This window comes from Lissotriton vulgaris, chromosome 11 (genome assembly GCF_964263255.1).
Source record: "Lissotriton vulgaris chromosome 11, aLisVul1.2, whole genome shotgun sequence".
Lineage (NCBI taxonomy): Eukaryota > Metazoa > Chordata > Amphibia > Caudata > Salamandridae > Lissotriton > Lissotriton vulgaris.
In genome coordinates, this window is record NC_141699.1 from 553,737,768 (window position 1) to 553,760,409 (window position 22,642).

At 45.5% G+C, this 22,642-nt stretch overlaps 1 protein-coding gene across 3 annotated transcripts in view; it reads right to left on the reverse strand.

The window, feature by feature from the left end:
• The window catches only part of CCAR2 (cell cycle and apoptosis regulator 2), a 405,097-nt gene that overhangs the window by 221,512 nt on the left and 160,943 nt on the right, over positions 1 to 22,642 (reverse strand). For all 3 annotated transcript variants that reach the window (XM_086943621.1, XM_086943620.1, XM_086943622.1), the window contains 4 exons: positions 3,277 to 3,376; positions 2,409 to 2,546; positions 1,977 to 2,211; positions 1,405 to 1,518 (listed from right to left, as the gene is read on the reverse strand). In XM_086943621.1, coding sequence (XP_086799747.1) covers positions 1,405 to 1,518; positions 1,977 to 2,211; positions 2,409 to 2,546; positions 3,277 to 3,376 — 587 coding nt within the window. The remainder of the gene's footprint in view (positions 1 to 1,404; positions 1,519 to 1,976; positions 2,212 to 2,408; positions 2,547 to 3,276; positions 3,377 to 22,642) is intronic.

The window sequence follows — 22,642 nt, forward strand, 5'->3', positions numbered from 1 at the left end:
GGTTTCGTTTTAAGTATTTGAACCGATGGCTCATGTGATATATTTTTAGCCAGGCCTTGACGCTGGGCTATAGAATGCTCTTCATGATCTTGGCTAAGGCCTTCCGGCGATGCCTCGACCTGAGCCCTTGGAAGTCTTGGAGTGTCTGTTTTGGGCCTGGTTCATAGCTCGAGTCGCCATCAACGGCTCCGATGGGGGATACGTCGTCCCTTACCTCAACGACGTTTTCATCTTCGACGTTGTCTTTGTCGTCTTCATAATAGTTGGAGTCATGCTCCGTACCGGGATCCGACTGCTGTTCTGGATCCTCAGTCTCGACGACCTCATCGTCTAAGATATTCACCGGGTCGGGCGGTGGCTTCGACACAGTTTGGCTCGCAGCGCGTCGGAGTCTAAGCGTCTTCTTCGACCCGAATCGAGCACAAGCTAGACAGTTGTTCTCATCGTGCTCTGGTGATAAGCACTTGTTGCACACCGGGTGCACATCGATGTGCGGGTACTTTGAGTTACAGAGGGGGGCATCGTTTGAACGGGCTCCGTTCCATCGACGATCGGGCCTCCGGTGTCAAAAAGGCCACGCGGCTCTCTTCGACTTCCTGCTCAAGAAGAACTGGAACAAGAACTCTGCACCGATCGAAACAAAACCGATGACCCCAAAGGCCTTTTGGCCTTTAGAAAAGTTTCCGAACTTGAGTAAAGAAAAGTACATCCGAACCCAATGGCGGAAAAAAACAATCTGAGGATGGAGAGGATGCCCATGCACACTGTAGTCCGGGGGAGGAGCCACCTATCTCGTGATACTTTGAAGACTCTTCCAGGACAACAGTGTGCAATCATCCGGACCCAACACTAGGCGCGATCTATGCACAGATATCAATTCAGCAGCCCACATGCCTCGAACACATATTTATGTGCATCCCCGGTTGCCAAATGCCACTATATGTGAAGACATGTTTATCTGGATCTGCTCTATTTTTGGTATGCTCCCTGGATTGAGTTCACCTGTGGTACATTCGCCCACTAGGGCTCCACCTCATCTGTGGCTTGTTCACCTGGATTGGCTGCATTAGTGGCTCATTCACCTGCATTTGCTGTGTCTATGGGCAGCAGACCTAAATTTGCTCCCTCTAGTGCCTACTCTCCTAGATTTGCCCCCTGGGGGCACACTGTGCTATATTTGATCTCTCAAAATAGGTAGGTGAACCCTACAGGTCGCCCTCCACCTCCTGCTCCCTCTGCTTCCCTGCATGCCCTTCCTCAAAGTCACTGTATTGCTTTTTTTTTTGCCCCATTCTCCTATAGTTACACACTTGGTGGACTTAATTACTTGAGGGGCCCCCTCACGTTTGCGGACCCATTAGAAGACGTTCTTACTCATACTGCCTGCCACAGGGTTCTTCTCACCTGTATTTGTTTGCTTGGGTGCTCCAAGTTCTCAATCCAGCTGTTTGGATCCTCTATAAACTGGAGGCATGTACGATAGAACTCCTCGATCCCCGGAGAAGATATCAACAGCACCTAGGAAGGTATACAAAAGAAGCAGGTACTATAGACAGTTCTCCACATTGCTCAAGGACAGAACAGAAAGCAAGGCACAACAAAGAAAACAGAAGGTAACATGACCGGCAAAAACCAAACAAAGAAAAAGTACTCCGTGGCTGGCCAGAGCAGGCACGGAGCTGAAATGAGAAGATAAAATTATTAAAAGTTTGTGAATTTAAAAATAATCAGTGTTAGAGCTCAAAGTGGGGCACAAAATCTACTAGCATGGAGATTTATTTTCTAGATAGTGTGGCATAATTATGTAAAGGACTGCATCAATCAGTGTGAGCACAGCTCGTATTTTATTTACTAGCCAAAGAAATTCGCTTACATACCAAAATTAAAGCAGCAGGTGCAGAATTTATCACAAGGATAAAAGAGGATGCCAATAGAACTACCACAAAACAGATGGGCACTGGGTCTAGTAAGCTTACCTTGGCACTGAAAGCTGTGTCTGAATCTGAGGGCGGCTGATCACTTGTACCCACATCATCGGTCTCTGCGGCCACTTCGCCCCCCTCGTTGATCTGGAAACGGCAGGGATACTTCAAGCTTAGAGGTTGGGAGAGGGGAAAGGAGTCCTGCCAGTTGAGCTGCACATCAAAGAAGTCCTTGGGAATCACTACATTGCGGTACCGCCTCATAATCTCGATGGTGTCGCAGAATGGGCTATGAATGGAAGAGCAGAAAGATGGACCAGATACAAAAGCCACATGTTCCCTCCACCACAATTCCCCTGCAAAAACCTCCCACATATGAATGTCCATCCACAATTTTGCTAAACGAGTGTGCAAACTGATGTTTTGTTGTAGAGACTTTGGAGAATACACCTTCCTCTGTGAATGCTGAACGTAGAAATGTCTCACCTACAGACTCCGTGTCGAGCAAACGGAACCCGGTAAAAAGGGCGTTCATGACGTGGCTTTTTGACGGTTCCCTGCTGGCTGACAATTCGCTGCTTACGTTTCTTGGAGTCGAAGTCTGCCCCCCTTTGCAAATCATCCCTGCACAGAATTGAAAATGTAAGTTAAAATGTGACTGCAGAAGAGCATTCCCCTGCATACAACTTACCCCTCAAAACCAGGAAAGGCCTTGAAACACCCCCAGCCATTTAGATTGCATCTTCCTGTCACCCAAACAAGAAAGCAATTATAAAGAGTAGCTACAAAACAGACAACTGCATCCTCCTGACCCCAGTCAGGCGAGCAAAGCTCAACACTGGCATTCATTAGTCACCTGCACCTTCCTGCTCTGTCAACTTCCCATGACCTTTCACACTGTTATATCTAGACAGTACAGAGACCGACAATCCGCACTTGCGCCAATTATCCTTGGAAATTAATGCTCACTAGGTCACCTGAAAGAAATTCTGCTGCAGCTATAAAATGGAAATAAACTAAACAAAAAAAGACTTGTCAAAAAAATAACCGAACAATATCACAAATGTGTACCATTAAGCTCAAGTTCAAGTTCAAAACCACTATATTCGATTATTACAAATCATAAAAGAATACTATACAAATTTTTGTTTCTTTTAAAATAGTATCAAAACATAAAATTCCATTAAAAACAGTTAAAAAGCAATTTCATGGTAAAAGTCAGTTAATCACAATCGGTAGGCTTATGACTGGTTTTTCATCTCCTGTTGGGCTGCCTGTCTGATCCTCCTACTCCTACTCCTAATTTCAGCTGAGCCCCTTCTCACCGGTATGGACCATTGCATAAGTCACTCACCATCTGCTAATTTCTTGGTTATATCGGCCCTTCGCTTGGTTGGGGAATCGTCCGGGACGTCCGATCTGAGGGTGTGGGACAGTTTGGAAGAGGCTCACCGCTAGCAAAGAAAGAAGAACAGGGATATAGTAGGTGTCCACAACTTTAAGAGCCTTGATACAAACCTCCCACACAGCTCTCAACATACATGCACCAGCAAGTGATAGCATAAACCTCATTAATGGGCTTACCACACACAGTTCTACCAGGCATGCACACATTCACAAAGCTTAACGCAGAGACATCTCCTCTCAAACCTAATGGGGGGTGAGGGGTACTCCTTTTCACATGGGAGACTTGAGACCCACAAAGGTGAATATCAACTGACATTCACACAGGGCTTTCGATTTGACCAAGATTTCAGAACAAGTGATGGCAAAACAGTTCACTTTGGACAACACCCAAATGTTGTCCCTTTCCTTACTTGTAGCATCAACTAGAAGCCCTATGTAGTCCACAGATTTGCTCAACTCTCCTAGCTCTTTAGGAATTGTGGACTTAATGACAGTCCTTGATCACTCCTCCTATAGCACAAATAGTCAATTTGAACTCTGTAGTACTCTCCAACAGCCCAAATAGGGGTAGCATGATGACAGGTATAGAGTGACCTACAGACCTCTGACAACCTTTCCTGCTCTAAGAAGGTCGACTTACCATGTTCATGCTTAACACCGATATTTTCTAAATATCCTTCCTATTCTCTAATTTGTGTACTCCCAAAAGGCTAAAATGCTGCTGCAGATAAATGTGGCGCCACATTGCCAGTCTTGTATTTCCTTTTCTCCGCCCCTTTTTAGGTCTCGACTACAGCATTGCTTTAGCAATGCTTGTTTGTTGAGATTATAGTAAGGCTTTCAAAAGTCTACCCAAACTGCGGATCGGCTACAGTTCATGAGAGCCAGGCATGTGCATATCGCCAGCCACACTGTACACCATCCATTTGTCTGAGCATCGGCATCAGACTTCAAAAGAGGCCGCTCAACCCGCCCCACCCCCCATCAGACTTCGAAGGAAGCCGCACCCCGCCACGCAATGCCGCTCCCCCGCCGCCACCACGCAATGCAGAGAGCTTGTTATGTTTGAGCATTTTGTTTCTTTTTCTCTCGATCTTTCGTCCATGCTCTCTGCCTCTACCTGTCTTTTTCTTTATATCTGCACGTCTCCCCCTCTTTCCTCCTGCATATTCCTACTTTCCCCCACCGTGTCTTTCTCTTCCTACATTTCTTTCACTTACTCCCTCAAACTTTAATTCCCTGCCTCTCTCCCTATCTCTTTCTGTCTTGTTCTGCCGTACCCTGCCTTTCTCTTTCAAATCGCTCTCTTGTTGTTTATTGCTATTGCCATCTTTCTTTTGGCTTTATTTTTCTTAACTTGCCTTTCTTTGCCTGTCTCTATCACTCAACTTGCCTTGCTTCACCTCATTCTATGTTTGCCCATAATGTCGCTCTCCCGCCCCCACCTCGCAATGCCGAGAGCTAGTTTTAACCAGCTCCAAACTTGCGCTTCAGCAGTGGCGCCGCTGCTTCTGTTTATTTTCAGCACCTTTCACTTTCAACAAGGTAGCACACGTCTTTCTTTCAGTATGGCTGGGCTTTTTTTTTTTTTTAACTTGCCTCCCACAACAACGCAACTTAAGATCCCACACCCCCCATGAGACATGTACACCAAGCAGGGTTAGGCTCTGGGGGCATTCACTCATCACCTGGGCGCCGTGCTTCATGTTTGAGCAAAGGCACGGCGCATACAAACAATGGTGGGCGAGGCTTTTTTTCCTCGCAGCAGGCTCCCTTAAATTTCAATTACTCATGGTTTTTTAACCGGGTCCACACTTGCGCTTCAGCAGTAGCGCCGCTGCTTATGTTTATTTTCAGCACCTTTCACTTGCAACAAGGCGGCGCACGCCTTTCTCTCAGAATGGCGCTTTTTAAAAAATCTTGCCTCCCAAAGCAACGCAACTTAAGATACCAGGTCCCCTCATGTGAGACCGCAGGGAGTTCTTAAGTGTACACCAAGCAGGGTTCGGCTCTGGGGCATGCAGTGGAGGAGATCTTATATAGCCCCACCCCTCAACTGCCCTTTGAATCACTTCCGCCAAGTCACTCACTACTAAGAATGCTGCAGGAAAGAAGGCAGCCTGCGGGCGCACAAGTTAATAGAGGTTTACATAATGCACTTTCTTTGCACAATCTCACTTTCTGCATGAGGCCAGACATTCAGGCTAGAAGGCACGAGTCACCGGCAGACTCTTTTTACCATATATCACAGTGCCTTGAAAGCACGAGGACTCTGGCGAAGAGTCAGCTGGGAGGTGCCCCCAGCCCCTTCACCGGGAATGCTGCTTTCTTACTGGGTGACTGCATGTGATCTTACCGGCCGTAGCTACTGCTCTGGTTATCTAGATGTTTTACAACCGAATTGGCTTTCGATTATAACTTTACTTGAAATGATTTAATTTGAAATAAGGGTACTGTTAAGCAACTAGAGACATACAAAAACGCAGAAACCAGAAGCAGAAATTTAGTCGGTACACTAAATTATGCGCCTTGGTCGTATAAACTGGCTTATCTAGTCTATGCAGCCTTTGCTACCTGGAGGCAACTCCTGGTTTGCAAAGATCTATAGAAGGGCGCTATAGTGACAAGTGAATTCTAGCCTGTCCATGTCCTAACTACGGCTTTAACTTAAATACTATATTCTCTAGCACATTGGTTGTCGAACAGCTCGTATATGCTCTGATTATCTGTAATGGATATATACATAAAGGGTTTAAACTGGCTAACTGTGCATTGCAGTCAGCTAATGCCATTAAAGTATTGATATGACAAACAATTGGACGAGGTAAACAATGTGGCCAACGAAAGTGGTATGTAAATATCACTAGAGGCCTAAGATGGCATTCATTGACAATAACACAGCCTTTGTATATTATTAGTAAGGCATGTAAAAAAATATGGGATGAAGTATGGACTACGATATAAGGATATTGCAAATCACTAAGGAATTCCCTCATTACAAAGAGGACCTTGGGCTAAAGCAGTACTCTTTCTGAAAAGTCACAATCCAAACCAATTTTAAATCCCCATTGCCATGCTCTTTTTTTATAAAGATTGCAAAAAACACAGTTGATGGACAGAATGCAGAACAATGTCTTACATTCACCCCAGTACAAAGATCTGGGCCTAAATCCATAGTTTTTTTGCACTCCACACCACTCTAGGTCAGACAATGGCTATATGCAAATCAGCACCACCCGCCGCCCTCACTCCACCCGCCGCCCTCACTCCACCCGCCGCTCTCTATGTATCTCATCTCCACAGCATCACTCAGCACCACCAGAGCATCACTCAGCACCACCAGAGCATCACTCAGGGGCACCACAACATCACTATGTGCTACCACAGCATCAATGAACGCCACAGCATCACTCGTCGCCACCACAACATCACTCAGTGCCACCACAGCATCAATCTGTGCAACCATTCAACAACAACTGGTTCAAATATGTTCTCTCAATGTTTCAAGCTTTATTACAAGTGTCACAAAAAGATGTTAATATTTCACTTCTGTTTTTGGATTTTCGTCACAATAAAATACACTGAACATAATCTTCATAAAAGTAATTTACAAAAGTTTAAGCTATTGCCATTATAAATTACAATAGCTTTTATTGAAGTATTAATTATTAAAAAATAAATAAAAGCCATTGTTATTTGTAATATCAATACATCTAAGTCACGTAAATACAACACATATTGCATTACAAAGCCTATAGGTGTCACATTTGCGAAAGTTAAAACTATTGGCATTGTAAATGACAAAGCTATTTTGCTGTTTTCAAAACCAACACAGAAAAAAAATGTGTCATTTACAATACCAATAGCTCAAACTTTCCTAATGTGAGACCTATTGTATTGCAAATGCTTGTTATTCTTTCATTTGTCATTTATGGTCTGTGTGCACCTGAAATGTTTCAGCAACATTAAGTTAAGAGGTCCGCCCAGTTAAGGACTGGTGACGGAAGGGATGAGGAAGTAAAGATTAATTCAAGACACAAGCAACTCAGATCACTCATGTCATGTTCAATGCCAAATTTATTTACTCTAACAGCCTATATTTTACAAACGTCACAAAGTTGTTTTAACTAATATAGGTTTACAGTATACCCAAGCATTTCGAAGCAGTTATATGTTTGTTTATTTGGATGTTTGCCACACTAACAAACCAACATTCAATACCCTCGTCAAATTGGTAACATCAGTGTGGCAAAATTAGCCTCTGACTTAGGTAGTAACTGGTCCCAATTTTATATTTTCTGCGTGCCTTTAATCTCAAGATCAAAAGTCCTCTGCTGGAAGAATAAATCACCTGACCTACGTCAATTATGTGGACATACCCGTCGCAAAATTGCACCAATTAAAAACGACTGGGCGAGATGGACGTAGGATATGCCATGATATACCCAGCATGGTTTCTCTTCACCCTGGATTTATTTATTTATTTATGAAATTTGGTAAAGCGCGAACAAATGCCCGAAGGCGTCTCGGCGCTATAGCATTGCAACAGAATCTCCACTGAGTATGTAAAGCAGAAGGGGACAGATTAATTGTTAAAAAGCCAGGTTTTTAAAAGTTTACGGAAGGACCAAAGAGTGGTGCAGGTTCGAATTGACTGAGGGAGAGTATTCCATAGTTTTGGGGCAGAAACCAGGAATCGACGGTCTCCCCAGGAGACCGTTTTAGTGCGAGGCACCACTAAGTCATTCAGAGTAGAGGATCGCAGAATCCTCGAAGTACAGTAGAGGGTTAATTGTTTTTTGAGGAACTGAGGTCCTTGTCCATGGAGAGCTTTATACACAATACAAAGCGCTTTAAACTTGACCCTGGTTCTGATAGGAAGCCAGTGTAGGGTCCTGATAGTATCTGTAACAGACATGTGTTTAGGAATTCTGGCAATCAGTCTTGCAGCCGCGTTTTGTATTGTTTGCATTTTATCGACTACCCTAATCTGGGAGTTTACAAAGAGGCCATTACAATAATCCAGAGTGGACAGCACTAGGGAACTTACCAGAGTTTTCACGGCAGTTTCAGGTAGGAAAGGGGTTATTTTCCTAATTAGACGTAATTTATGAAACGCCGAGGAGGCTACCTGGTTAGCGTGGGCAACAAAGTTGAGTTGGTCGTCAAAGATTACTCCCAGGTTTCTTACCTTGGGCGTTGGCTTGGGCACAGTTCCAAATGATGCAGGACACCATTTAGGTGACCAGCTTGGATTGTCCAAAGATGACCACCTCGGTTTTATCCTAATTGAGTTTTAAGCAATTGGAGGACATCCAGTCTCCAATTGCCAACATACAGTCCTTGAAACTCTCGGCCATTTTGTGTCCATTGTTTCTGATGGACAGGACCAACTGAGTGTCGTCTGCATATGAGGTAAGGCTCATCCCATATGCTCGAATGATGTTGGCTAGGTCCGACACGTATATATTAAACAGTGTCGAACTTCGGGATGAGCCTTGTGGTACCCCACATGGCAGAGACAGGTTGGTTGAGTGTAAGGATCCCAATGTAACGGCCTGACTCCTGCCTGAAAGAAAGGAGGCCAGTAGATCTTTGGCTGCATGTTGGATGCCCATTTTTTTGACACGGTCGACCAAGGAGTGGTCGACCGTGTCGAAAGCAGCAGATAAATCGAGTAGCACCAACAGTGCTGTTCCACCCTGATCTCGGATGACTCTAATGTCATTCGCTGCCTTGATCAAGGCGGTTTCAGTACCATGAAATCTACGGAACCCGAATTGGGTGTCATCGAGTAGGTGGTGTTCCTCGATAAATTCGGATAACTGTAAATTCATGGCTTTTTCCGCCACTTTTGCCAAGAATGGAAGACTGGCTATCGGACGATAATTTTTCAGGTCAGTTTTATCCAGATTAGGCTTCTTAAGGAGTGGTTTAAGGAGGGTTTTTTTCAGAATATCTGGATAAATTCCATTTCTGAACATAAGATTGCAGATGTGAGTGATGGCAGGTATTAAGACATCCATTACTGGGGGGAGAATATTGAAAGGGCATGGATCTAAAGCTGATCCGGATTTGATCGAAGATGTAATGTCCGCTATTTGGAGCTCAGTGATGTCTTTAAATTGTGTAAAAAAGACCGTAGAAGAGGTGAAATGCGGGTATATTGAAGATTTAATGATATCCGTTTTGGCAGAAAATGCAGTATAAATATTGTTGACCTTTGTGAAGAAAAAGGTGCCTAGTGCATCACAGAGGGATTGAGATGGGGGGGGGGGATATAAATCTGAAGAGTGTCCGGCTAGCTGCTTGGTGGGGTCATAGAGCTGTTTTGTTGAGTTCTTGGCTTGCTCTATGCAATCGCTATAATACTTCTTCTTGGCCTCTGTAATCATTACTTTGTACTTGGCGAGCATCTCTTTGTAACGAATTTTATTTTCTTCGTTATAGGACTTTCGCCAGTGTCTCTCCTTGTTCCTACATAGTTGTTTCTGAACCCTCAACTCATCAGTGAACCAAGGGGCCGAGGGAGTTGATCTATTCCTTGTTACCGGTTTTAACGGTACGAGTGAATTAGTAGCGAGACCGAGCCAATGCTGAAATTGCTTGGTAGCTATATTAGGGTCAGAGGATAGTGTAGGCTAAGAGGAAAGGCAGGATTTCAAGGTGGTACTGTCTATATCCTTCCAGGCTTTGAAAGGTTCACGCCTAAGCTTAGGTATATTAGCCATTATGGCTTCCGTAATGGTTATAGTGCCCAGGATAGCATGGTGATCAGACCATGGATGGTAAAGTTTGTCTCATTTCCGATCAGGCGGCAGCGGCATTTCTGAATAAACATTCAAGCAGAGCACCAAAAATCGTCCAGATAGAGATAGCAGCCCCACGCAGAACCTCAGTGATGTGGAGATGCACCTACCTTTGATATACTCAGGAACACATTACAACCCATGGGCGGGATATGAGCGAGTTATTCGACTCGCCCATGCTGAGATAGTAGGTCTACTGTTGGTAAATCCCTAGATGGGGTAGGAAGTTATGTATACAGACAGAGGAGATGCAATAAAAGTTCAACAGCGTTGATCCTGGAGACACTTAGCCTTGACTAGCATTATATGGATGCACCACAGCATTGCTAAATTGGGAAGTGAGCATATGCTTCAATGTACAGGGAGGCAGACTGGGTGACTTCTGGGAAGATGTGACTCGGTGCGGGGGGGGGGATGTTGGAGAATGTTCATGTTTTAATGCAGCCGATTAGATCACTACAGGCAGGGAGCCCCCCCACATATACTTGAGGGTCACAATATCCTGTTATGGACAGGGGTGGGAGCTTACACGTCTGATTGACGACATGGAGCGCGAGGGGCCCTTAACTTTAGGAAAAAGTTATGCTAATGTTTTAGTGTACACCACCAGACATCACATAGCTGTACTTTACTTTTTGTTTGCAGTTATATATAGCATGAGAGCCAGACCCAAAGGTATTGGAGCACTTTATATGAACACATTATACAATGACATATTCATTTATAGTAGGCATGGGGAGATTAAGTGTTTGGCCCAGAATCACAGATGTTGAGTCAAACAAAAAAAACTTCTAATTTGATTTCCCCGCTCCAAAGTCGGCTGCACTAGCCATTAAGCTACATCCTCTCCCCTGGTATTGCAAGAAACTCAGCTTGTCAAAGAGAAATGTGAGTGAGTAGCTGGAAGCTGTGGACCATATTGCTACTTTGTGCAGTACTGCTTATTCCAGAGAGGGTTAGCGGTTCTTTTTAGGTCTTGCCTGAGCCAGCGCATGCGCTGCCTGGCAAGACATTTAGTGAGTGGGCTTTCAAAAGTCCGACCGGCTGGCATAGAGCGTGGGATTACGCGCACAATGACGAGCAGAGGTGCCATCTGGCTTTCCTCTCGCGTCATGGCGCGCATACATCGCACAACACTTGCCAGCCTGCTTTCACTTTTCCCATTGCGCGTGCACCCCTCGTGTGCTTTTAAAAAAAAATTATTTTAGCACGCGTACACACACAACACCTGGGCTTGTTACATTTTCCATACTTAGCAGCCCAAAAAGAGCACTGAACGTTTAACACTAACCATGTTGCTTTTTAAAAGCATCCTTAGAAATACATCTTTTTTTCAGGGAGCACAGAAATAGGCACTGTGAAGTTTGAAGTTAAAATGAATTTCCCCATGAAGCATGCATGGATGGATCATATGCTCTTAACTTCCAGTTTTCTTGTGACTGTGGAAAACACAGGATTTAGCCACAGAGGTGCTGTTTGTCTAGCTATTACCCTGGCTGATTCCTTGTGAAAACATCGCAATAATCCGACATTTCGGCGCAGTGTAGTCCCTGAGAGAATCTGATTCCTGTCTGCATTCTTTGTGGCTTCCGGTGGCTCTCTGGGTTGCAGGATGGAGTTTAGATGTAGAGTACAGCCCTCGGAATACATTTTCTAATCCTGCTGGTCTGAGATTTTTGTTTGTTCAGCAAGCCTTGAATGATTGCGCTGCCAGAGTACAAGAAGGTGTTCTAGTTCAAGCGAACGGCAGTCCTTTCTTTGAGTTACCTGCAGGCTACTTTTAGCGCGGAACAGTTCCTTAACTGAAAATGAAACCATTAGGGCCGGCTGAATAATGTATCACAGGCAGCCTCTGGCCCCTTGAGCCTCTGAGGAGGGAGGACATTGCGGTCTCTGTTGCTGGATAAGTACACGGACTCTTATGTGGCAGCCCGAGCTGCGTGGTTCTAGGACCTGTAAATATTAGTCTGGCTATCTCATTTCTGTTTGTTTTTGAGTTGGCGAACAACAAAAGCCTGCAGAGATGCTCTTAAATGGTGAAGGAGGATTGCTTTTTTGAGAATTGAGTAATTATATCCGTCTGGCTTCGCGGAAGCTCGCCATGCTATCCTACAGGGTGGCTGCTTGTAGCAAGGTTATGTACTCTGTCAATGATCGACTGGCCCTACATCATCAGTTTTCTCCTACTAACCCTCTAGTGCTTGTGCACAGGTTCCCTTGCGTTCTCTTCCAACCTTAGCAGTTAATGACTGAATCAATGCGCAATAAGAAAGGCACAGATGCAGGCAGTGTGGACTTCTGCTTGCGGGTCAATGCTTGAAGCACTGCATTTGAGGTGATGTATTGCAGGTGATTTCGTCACAATATGAAGACATTCTGTTGCTGATAAAGTTTGTATTTTTTTGGCGTGTAAGGAACATTACACGCTAAACAGGTCTCGCCTTAGGAACCTTATAAGTGTTTAGCCATGTAACAGTTGATGTAGTTGCACCAAGGATATTGTGCTGGATAACTAAACACTTTATAAGGTCCCAAAGGCGAGACCTATTGGCAATGCCAATGCTTGTTCTACAGGTGAATAGCATATCACCACATAGATGCTGTAGCTGATCCAGAAGGTCACTATTTGATAGTTCAGGGTGTGCTGAATTAAGTTCATGTTGCCACAGTAAACATACATGGCCTAAATCATGATATACCCCAGTTTTTCACTGAGGTAATAGCACATCATGCCAAACCGAAACCCCAAACGATTACAAGGGGTGAGGCTGGGGGGCTTGACCACAATATCCCACTTGATAGCAAGCTAGACAGCACTAACATTCAGGATAGACAGCAGCTGGGGAAGACAATAGCACTGACGACAGCCATACAGCACCACAACCTATTGGATCTATGGGGAACTCTATATCATGAAAAACATGAATACTTTCCATTCAGTGGTGCATGGTTCGTCCTCAAGAGGAGATTACTGGCCATACTTAACCACTGGCTGGATATTCTCACAACTTCTGCTGATTACACTACACTCTATGGCTCCCGATAAAGGAAGCAGATGGACGATATCAACCATTACCTAGAAGAGGCCACACTGGGCTGGGTCGGGTCAGCTGAAAGAGAGATATATGCTACCCAACTGCAAAGAACGATAATAAAAAAGTAATTGCAGACTTGAAATTTGGAAAGGCACCCAGAAGTGACAGCCTGACCAGTGGGTTTTAAAAGGAATACTCCGACCTGACGCCCCCCCCGTCTACTAAAGGCAAAAGTCATCATTTTATTAAAGGCAAGCAAGCACTTACAGGATTGTGGGTCATATAGACCGCTATAGCTCAAATGCAGACCATAAAATATTGGCTAAAATATTAGCTGGCAGACTAATACTATTACATGGTTTGGTATTGCCGGACTAGTCTGGGTTAATATCGGGCCACCCAGCAACAGATAATTTGAGAACTCTTTACAGCTATGCACCAGCTGGACCCTAACAGCAACATGGTGGCAGTCAAAGATTTTGATTCTGTTGAGTAGTCAGCTGTAATGGCAATGCTCAGAAGAATGGGCTTGGGGAGGGTGATGGTGCACTGGATAGGACTCCTATATAAACACTCGACAGAGTGAATATGAGTCAATGGGCTGATGTCTAACCCTACAGTATTACAACGCGTATTCAGCAGGGATACCCCTTGTTGCCTTTGATTTTTGCGCTAGCAAGTGAACGCCTCTTTTGCATACTATACAAATCTTACGGACACAGGGGCATACAATTTGACAAGTCAGCGGATAATATCCCTATATGCCAACTATATTCTTTCAATAGCTAACAACACAGACGTGAATTTGCAATCAATGATAGGTGAAATTGTGACGTTTGGCAACTGGTCGGACTGATCATTTATTGGTCAAAATCCAATGTGATGCCAATGAAAGCGAACAGCAAGATACTGATACTTACACAGCTGCTGCACTGGCAAGAAACCCCAATTCGATACCTGGGTATACAGTTTCATTATGATCTATCCGTGGTTGTTAATAGGAAATATGGCATGACAGAGGATAAAATCACTTCCAACGTAGAGAAATGGATAACATTGCCACCTGATATGGCAGGTAGGATTGCAGTAATGAAGATAGTTTTTCTGCCTCAATTACTTTACCCATTTCTGAATATTTCCGTGCCTTTAAATAAGGAGTTCTTTGATCAGCTTAAATCACTAATGATCAAACTTGCGCGGGTCAGAAAGCAGCCTTGATTGAGTGCAGGCACAGTACAAATACCATAGAGGCTGGGGGGGGGGTTGCAGTGCCTACCTATGAGGTATAATATTTAACAGAGCAAGCAAACGGTCTCCCACTACTTCCATGACTTCCGACAGGTCCCACAGAGGGCTGGAGAGAGCTTTCGAGCACCAATGACTGCAATAGGGTGTTACTGAGCACTCCAGTCCGGATCAAAAATGCAATACACAAGGTAAATTTTTCAGTATGGGTCTGGCACAGACTACTAGCAAAGCTCACAATATTGACGCTATCCCGAAACCTAAATTTGACATCACCTTTGAACCCCTCTATGTTAAAGGACTAACAAGTTCTGGGAGACCTATACATAAGCAATACCTTTATCTCACTGGCAGACTAATTAGATATGGGCAGGAGATCGCATTTAGATGAGTTCATGAGTCAGACTAAGAAAGACAGGCAAGCAGTGATTCCCTGGATACCCCAGAAAGCCAAAAAGCCGGAGGACTCCACTCACTGATGGTACTCCCCACAATTGGAGTGCAGTGGGCCCAATGGACTCCACCTGCTGCACTAATGAAGACTTGCCCTGAGAAGCAGGCTCTCTCTTCTTTCACTTCTTCCCCACCATGTCTGGCCATCACTTCTATTTCGAAACAAGTCTGGTCTCTTTCTGAAAGACAATGAGGTACTAGAATGCGGTCACCCTTTTTGCACCAAGGGCGCCCTCTGCCCTAATGCTAGCAAGGAAAATTTGTGAAGCTGTAGGCCCCTAGGCAAAAGTGTCACTGCACCTATGTCACGAATGATAGCTACTGCCTTGCTGTCACTTCGGCCCTTTCTTAACAAAGGCTCCCACCCCACACCATACCCCCCCCCATCTCTCTTGATGACCAAATCAAGGGGTCACCTCTGATTCTTTTTTTCCCTTCCTTGGGTCATTGCTCAAAGAAGCACTGGCACAGCAAGTATGACCCGAGCCTCTAATGCAGCTGCAAGATATCTACAGCTCTACAAACCAGTCTGTCTACTCTGGCCACTCAGCAGGGCCATTACTTCTAGGCAAGATGCCCAAAGCAGGCTTTCTGTTAACAATACCAAAAAAAAGCAGCATTAGCAACCCCATCTCTCCTGTTGCTTGGGCCCACTTCAGCAAGCAACTAATGTGATCTGGGACCTAATGCTAGCAAGGTAAATGCACCTGTGTTCTAATTATTAGTCAGACTGCCATAACAGGGGTCTACAGCCCACTCACAGGGGAGGGGGGTCTCAAGTGCTGTGGAACAGATATCAGAGAACTAAAGAAGAAACAAGCCTTCTCACCAAGGTGCCAGCTACCTTTAACAAGCATTTACAATGCAACGGTTTCGCCTTTGTAAAAGTTTGAGCTATTGGCATTGTAAATGACAAATTTTGTATTTATGTGTTGGTTTTGAAAGCAGATAAATAAATGGCATTGTCATTTACAATGCCAATAGCTTAATCTCTCACAAATGCGAGACCTATTGCATTTGCACACACACACAGAGCCACACACACACATGGCCACACACACAGACAGAGCCACACACACAGACAGAGCAACACACACACACAGACAGAGCAACACACACACACAGACAGAGCAACACACACACACAGACAGAGCAACACACACACAGACAGAGCAACACACACACAGACAGAGCAACACACACACAGACAGAGCAACACACCGACAGAGCAACGAATTATGAGACAGGGGAGTAACGAATTATGTTTAAAAGTTGAATGAATTATGAGGCAAGATATTATGAAACATAATGCAGTCCATTTTTTGATAGTATTTCATTATTTGGTCATTTTTGCACATGGTAATGATGTCGGGGCAAAGATTATGTGGCAAATCCTTAATTAAGAGAAAAAAAAATGCAGCCAAATAATTTCAATGGCCCTGAAGATAGTAGACGTACCAATGAAGGAAACGCAGCTCTATACACCCACTTCAGCAGCGTATCAAGTGACATCCCACAACATTTCTTTTCCCACCAGCAAGATTCTCATATGAATACAAATTAAAGGCACCTTTATTGTTCAATCACCTTCGGACTCCAGCACGGTTATTTTGGCGGTGCTACAGCACCCCCTTCAAACCTACTTCCAGCGCCTATGTTACATATTAGGGATCTGTATACAAAGGTTGTTGGGTTCTGACTTTTCAGAGGGAGGAAGGTGTTTGTGAGAAGTTGGCCTGATATATGATGCTCACTAGTTCTAGTGATCACCTTGTATCAGTCCAAACAACCCTTATGGTGATTGGTTGTAAGTCAACCTTATAGACCAGCTATCCTAATGGTAGCATGGACAAAGCAGTCTTAGGCTAAACTCTTTTGGCATGTGAAGCCAGCTGTTTTACCACATATAACCCCTTGAATACCAAATGAAAGGACACCACACAGGTTGTTATGAAAATAACCAATATATTTATTACTAACAAACACCTCTGAACTCTTTAGGAGATCAGAGGGCTAAGCATATGACAAGACTCTTGGGAAAAATACGTTTAAGTTGCACAAATTACAATGGTGCCCTAGGGGTACGTCAAACCATATACTAAACAAGTGGTATAAGAAAATCGATAGAAGGAATGGAGCTGTCCAGAGGCTGTAGGATCGCTGGGACTACACTACCATAACCTTAGGTAAGTAGCAGGAGGCCCACGGGACGCGTGTGCAGAGTGTGAACTCACACGCGAAATGCGTAACAAAGTCAATGGACAGTACAAATTACGAAAAGGCAAGTATTAGACAGTTCCGACTAGCTAGGACTAAAACGACTGGAAATCTGGACACTAGGAGAGTTAATCTACCCTTGAGCACCGAAATGCTCTTGTTACCTCACCCACGGGCTGCGGGTGCATAGGTGTCAAAGTGTGTCGGGTTTCCGCGTTGAAGTCTATGGAGCCTGGAAGAAAAGATGCTGCAGGCGGCCAGAAGGAAGATGTCCGGAGCGACCCAAGGGTGGATCGAGGAAGATGAAGACCTGAAAGCAGAGGGGACAATGTTCACAGTCACTAGCCAGGGACTGGCCAGGAACCAGGAAGGAACCAGATGCTGTCCTCGCGATCAGGTGAAGAGTGGACGCTTGACTCTGCAGCCACGTGGACCAGGAGGTGTCTTCGATGACCAGGATGGAGGCACGAGCTGTCCCACGCAGGCTCTCGCTGTCGGCGGTGTTGGTTCCGGATCCGGCGTCAACAGGCCTTGGCAAAGGCAACCCACGCGGTGAGTGGAAAAGGCGTCTGGTGCGGACCAGGAGGGTCCGGGGTGCTTCTCCTTTGCAGGGAAGCAGGGGCCAGTCTGGAGCAACCAGACCAGCGGTGTGGATTTCAAGGATCGTCGTCTAGGAGGCCACTAGCCAACCGGCAAGTGACCAGACAACGCGTCGAGCAGCAATCAAGCAAAAGGGCCCCACGCAGATCTTGTGGATGCTGTAGGGCTGATCTTCTGTGCAGGAGCTGCTCGGGGCTGGGGCTTCTCAATCCCCAAAGCACTTCGTCGAGGATGCCTCTGAAGTTGTGCTGGAAGCAAAGTGCAGTTTCTCCAATATGGCCGGTCCAACGTGTCTCGTCGCACCCACGGATCTCAGCTGTGCTGCAGATGTAGGTAGAGGTCGGAGAGGTCTGGAAGTCCGGGTCTCGTCGGGCTCTGAAGTCTGGATCCACCAGGGAAGACGACAAAGTGAACCGCTGGAGAGCTTGATGGTGCCTGCTTATGCAGGGTGGTCACTCCTTGGCCACAAGAGAGATTTCTTCAGTCTTCTGTGGAGCAGAACGTCGAAGTCCAGAGTTTCTTCTTGTAGAGTTTCAAATCAGGATTAATCTCCTTTGGAATGGGACCAGCTCCTACCTTTATTCTCCTAAAGGGGGCTGTACTAGGACTAGGTCCCTCCTATGGGTGGGACCAGGAAGGGGGGTGGTTACACCCCCTATCCTTTGTCCGGATTTCGCGCCAGAGCTGGGGCTGGAGTGCCCCAGCAACTGGTTTGAACCGGGGTATGCATAGGGACACCTTGTGTGCCCCATGGATGTCTCATTCCTTTCAGCCTGTCCTACCCTCAATACACAAAATCCTGTCTGAGGTGGTGCTAGCACCTCCCAAGGCAGGAAGCCCTTTGTCCAAGCCTCCCTCGCTGGAAGGACTCCCAGCAGCAGGAGGTCATACTTGTGTCTGTGGTGGCAGCATCCATTTTGTGATGCTGAGGCTCGAGTTAACTTTAACCGGGGTTCACAGTTACATACATGTCGTGTCCCTCTAAAAGGGTGGAATGCTACCCCGTCGCCAGAATTGGCGAGGGGGTAGTATTCCAATTCGTATGACACCTACTCGACATGTTTTGACAATGCTATGCCAAAGTTAGCAATAACCACAGGGATTATAATGCATTTAAGAGTATATGGTATAGCGTTATCATGGAAACAGCTAAAGGACTTGGTTCCGAAAGCTGCAGACAGGCTCAGCTCATGCTAGAGCACCATCTCACATAATTCCAAGCACTCTGCCTCCAGGATTGTTAAGGATAGCATAGGAGTTAATTATAGGAGTATATGTGTCCATTTTAGGGTTAGATATAGGTATACTATATCTAAAGCGAAGAGTGATTACACCACCTTGCCCCAGCTGTGTTAGCAGCCAGTTGTGTCAGTTTTGGATGGCCAGCCAGGGGTGGCATAATACATGCTGCAGCCCCTGGTAGGCCTTGGGTGCACTTATGGCCTGGGTACGTATGGTACACTGTAAAAGGACTTACAAGAGTGACCCAATACCAATTAGATCTGTACCTAAGGAACATGGAGTCCATTTTAACAGAGAGAGCAGGAAGCCTGGGGTCCTGGATAGCAGGATCCCAGGCCAACTATGTCGAAAACCAGCAAAACACTAGGCAAAAAGTTGGGGGCAACCATAGTCAGATATCCACCTTCCTACAGTGTTATCCTCACTTCCTGCCAGAAGAGCTCCACAGGTGGCTGATCGGTCAACCTCTTTCTCAGGAGCAGCCATACTAGCAACATTGATATGTGGAAACCTGGCCAAGGGCCTGCCGGGGGTTTGAATGAAGCCCCCGAGGCTGAGAAGGAATCTGACAGCGGAGCAACTGTCAGATTCAGATCAACAACAACGAGAGAGAGAGAGAGAGAGAGAGAGAGAGAGAGAGAGAGAGAGAGAGAGAGAGAGAGAGAGAGAGAGAGAGAGAGAGAGAGAGAGAGAGAGAGAGAGAGAGAGAGAGAAATCAGGAGTCCTGCTTGGGACGGAAGGGTTGGGAAGTGGCTATGCCTTTCGATCAGTAGGTGGGAGTATTGACGACCACCCTAACCTCCTTTTCTAATAAAGGCTACTTCACAACACGATGATAGGCCCGCCTCTGAAACCGTATCCTACACTCACCAAAGCCTAAAAATCAGCTCAAAGAAAATGCCATGACTAGTAGTACCTCCAGATACCAACTAAATTTAATTACTGGTGCGTACAAGGCTTAATTACTTCTGGCACTGAACGAGTTACAAATGCATGTAAAACAATTAGAATGGGTATCCATACCGAAAAATCAAGTTGACAGGGTCACTGAAACATGTGACAGGGGAGCAACGAATTATGAGACAGGGGAGCAACAAATTATGAGACAGGGGAGCAACAAATTATGTGACAGGGGAGCAACAAATTATGTGACAGGGGAGCAACAAATTATGTGACAGTGGAGCAACAAATTATGTGACAGGGGAGCAACGAATTATGTGACAGGGGAGCAACAAATTATGTGACAGGGGAGCAACAAATTATGTGACAGGGGAGCAACAAATTATGTGACAGGGGAGCAACAAATTATGTGACAGGGGAGCAACAAATTATGTGACAGGGGAGCAACAAATTATGTTTAAAAGTTGAATGAATTATGAGGCAAGATATTATGAAACATAATGCAGTCCATTTTTTGATAGTATTTCATTATTTGGTCATTTTTGCACATGGTAATGATGTCTGGGAAAAGATTATGTGGCAAATCCTTAATTAAGCGAAAAAAAACTGCAGCCAAATAATTTCAATGGCCCTGAAGATAGTAGACGTACCAATGAAGGAAATGTAGCTCTATACACCCACTTCAGCAGCGTATCAAGTGACATCCCACAACATTTCTTTTCCCACCAGCAAGATTCTCATATGAATAAAAATTAAAGGCACCTTTATTGTTCAATCACCTTCGGACTCCAGCACGGTTATTTTGGCTGTGCTACAGCACCCCCTTCAAACCTACTTCCTGCACCTATGTTACATATTAGAGATCTGTATACAAAGGTTGTTGGGTTCTGACTTTTCAGAGGGAGGAAGGTGTTATCCTCACTTCCTGCCAGAAGAGCTCCACAGGTGGCTGATCGGTCAACCTCTTTCTCGGGAGCAGCCATACTAGCAACATTGATATGTGGAAACCTGGCCAAGGGCCAGCCGGGGGTTTGAATGAAGCCCCCGAGGCTGAGAAGGAAACTGACAGCGGAGAAACTGTCGGATTCAGATCAACAGCAACTCGAGAGAGAGAGAGATAAATCAGGAATCCTGCTCGGAACGGAAGGGTTGGGAAGTGGCTATGCCTTTCGATCAGTAGGTGGGGGTAAGAGGGGGTACATACAGTATTGACGACCACCCTAACCTCCTTTTCTAATAAAGGCTACTTCACAACACGATGACAGGCCCGCCTCTGAAACCGCATCCTACCCTCACCGGGAAGGCCTGGATCAGCATCTTGGTGTCGTTCCGGCCCGTGCTCTTGCTGAGGTTTGACATGTCGGGGGCTCCCAAACCACTCCACTCCCGGCTCGCAAGGTCCCCCCGTTCCCGCACTCAGTTGGATGGGCTGGGTGGGCTTCAGTGTCCTCCACCTCCTCCGCCCCCGCGATGGCGCCCGCTCATCCCCCTCTGTGCGCAGGCCACAAACAGCTACCGCACAGGAGTCTATGGGGGCCGACACAGGGCACAGCCGTGATCTCGCGACACTTCACAACGACCTGTGAACCGACATTAAAGAAACAGACGAAGGACTATAAGGAAGTGTAAAAGCCTGGTTTCCGCGCCTACTTCTCCTGTTTGTATGGGGTGGAGACATTGAGGATCCGGGGACAACAAATACCTTGTGGTAATTGTTCAGAAAGAAGAACTGGAACATGAAATAATGCTACAGAGACACAGTGAACGTTTTTAAAAACAGTGCAGGACTAACAGACGCCTAAGCTGAGCGGTATTTGTGGAGACCAACCGTAGATGTTAACGATCCTCTGACGGATGCTCAGACTCATTTGGCTCACGATTTTTTTGTATGTAAATTCTGCATTTTTCTTCCATGACCCTCCTAAACAAGGGGATTACCATACCCCAACACCGAGCAGTAGGAAAGGCCGAGGCCCGGCGCCTGCCTGCACGTCAGACACGAACAAATGATCAAAACATGCCGCGCCACCCCACCCCCAAAAATAACATCCGCCCACCGCCGCAATGACGTTGTTAAAGGGGCGGAGAGCGAAAAAAATCGCCGGAACGCCAGCGAATCACTGACAGATCTCTCTTCCAATGGCTAGCCTCCATTTATGGAGCTAGCCAATGGAACAGAGAGGCGGGACAAAGCCCTGTACTGCTAAAACATAAGATTTCGCCTGCGCAGTGGACGCCAGGCGAAACCTAAAAATGTAAATGTGTGCAATGGTTAATCATTAAATATAAAGGCTGCTTGGGAGTCACTGTAGGTTTTAATTCACATAGTCACTCAGCTTTTCATGGTGAAAAACATTTATTATTTTTGAGAGGTAATATTTGTGTCCTTTGAAAGGAATGCACACCATTTTAATGGACACAAAAATATAGCCTGAATGCTTATCACTAAAATATATATTTTTAAAGCATTTGTTTTATCTTAAAACAGTATTTTGCAGCAGCCTGTCTTACACAGTAATACGATTTTAAAATAATGACATTCATAGTGCTTTCTGTCACAGACTGGGACCTCCTAGCTCTATAAACAAGTCGCTATTCCTCAATGCAATGCACTAATCAGGATTTAGAGGTGTGTAGCTATCCGAAGGTGATACAAAAGCAATAAAACGTCTCTTCCCTTTAGCCAAGTCTTTGACCCCGACTCCACACTCACTGCCCCTGCCCGATGCACTGTTCTCACACCTTTCCTTCTTTTATGGACTTAAACTGCAGCATGTAAATGAAGACAGCCTAGTAACGCCTTTCGCGCTTC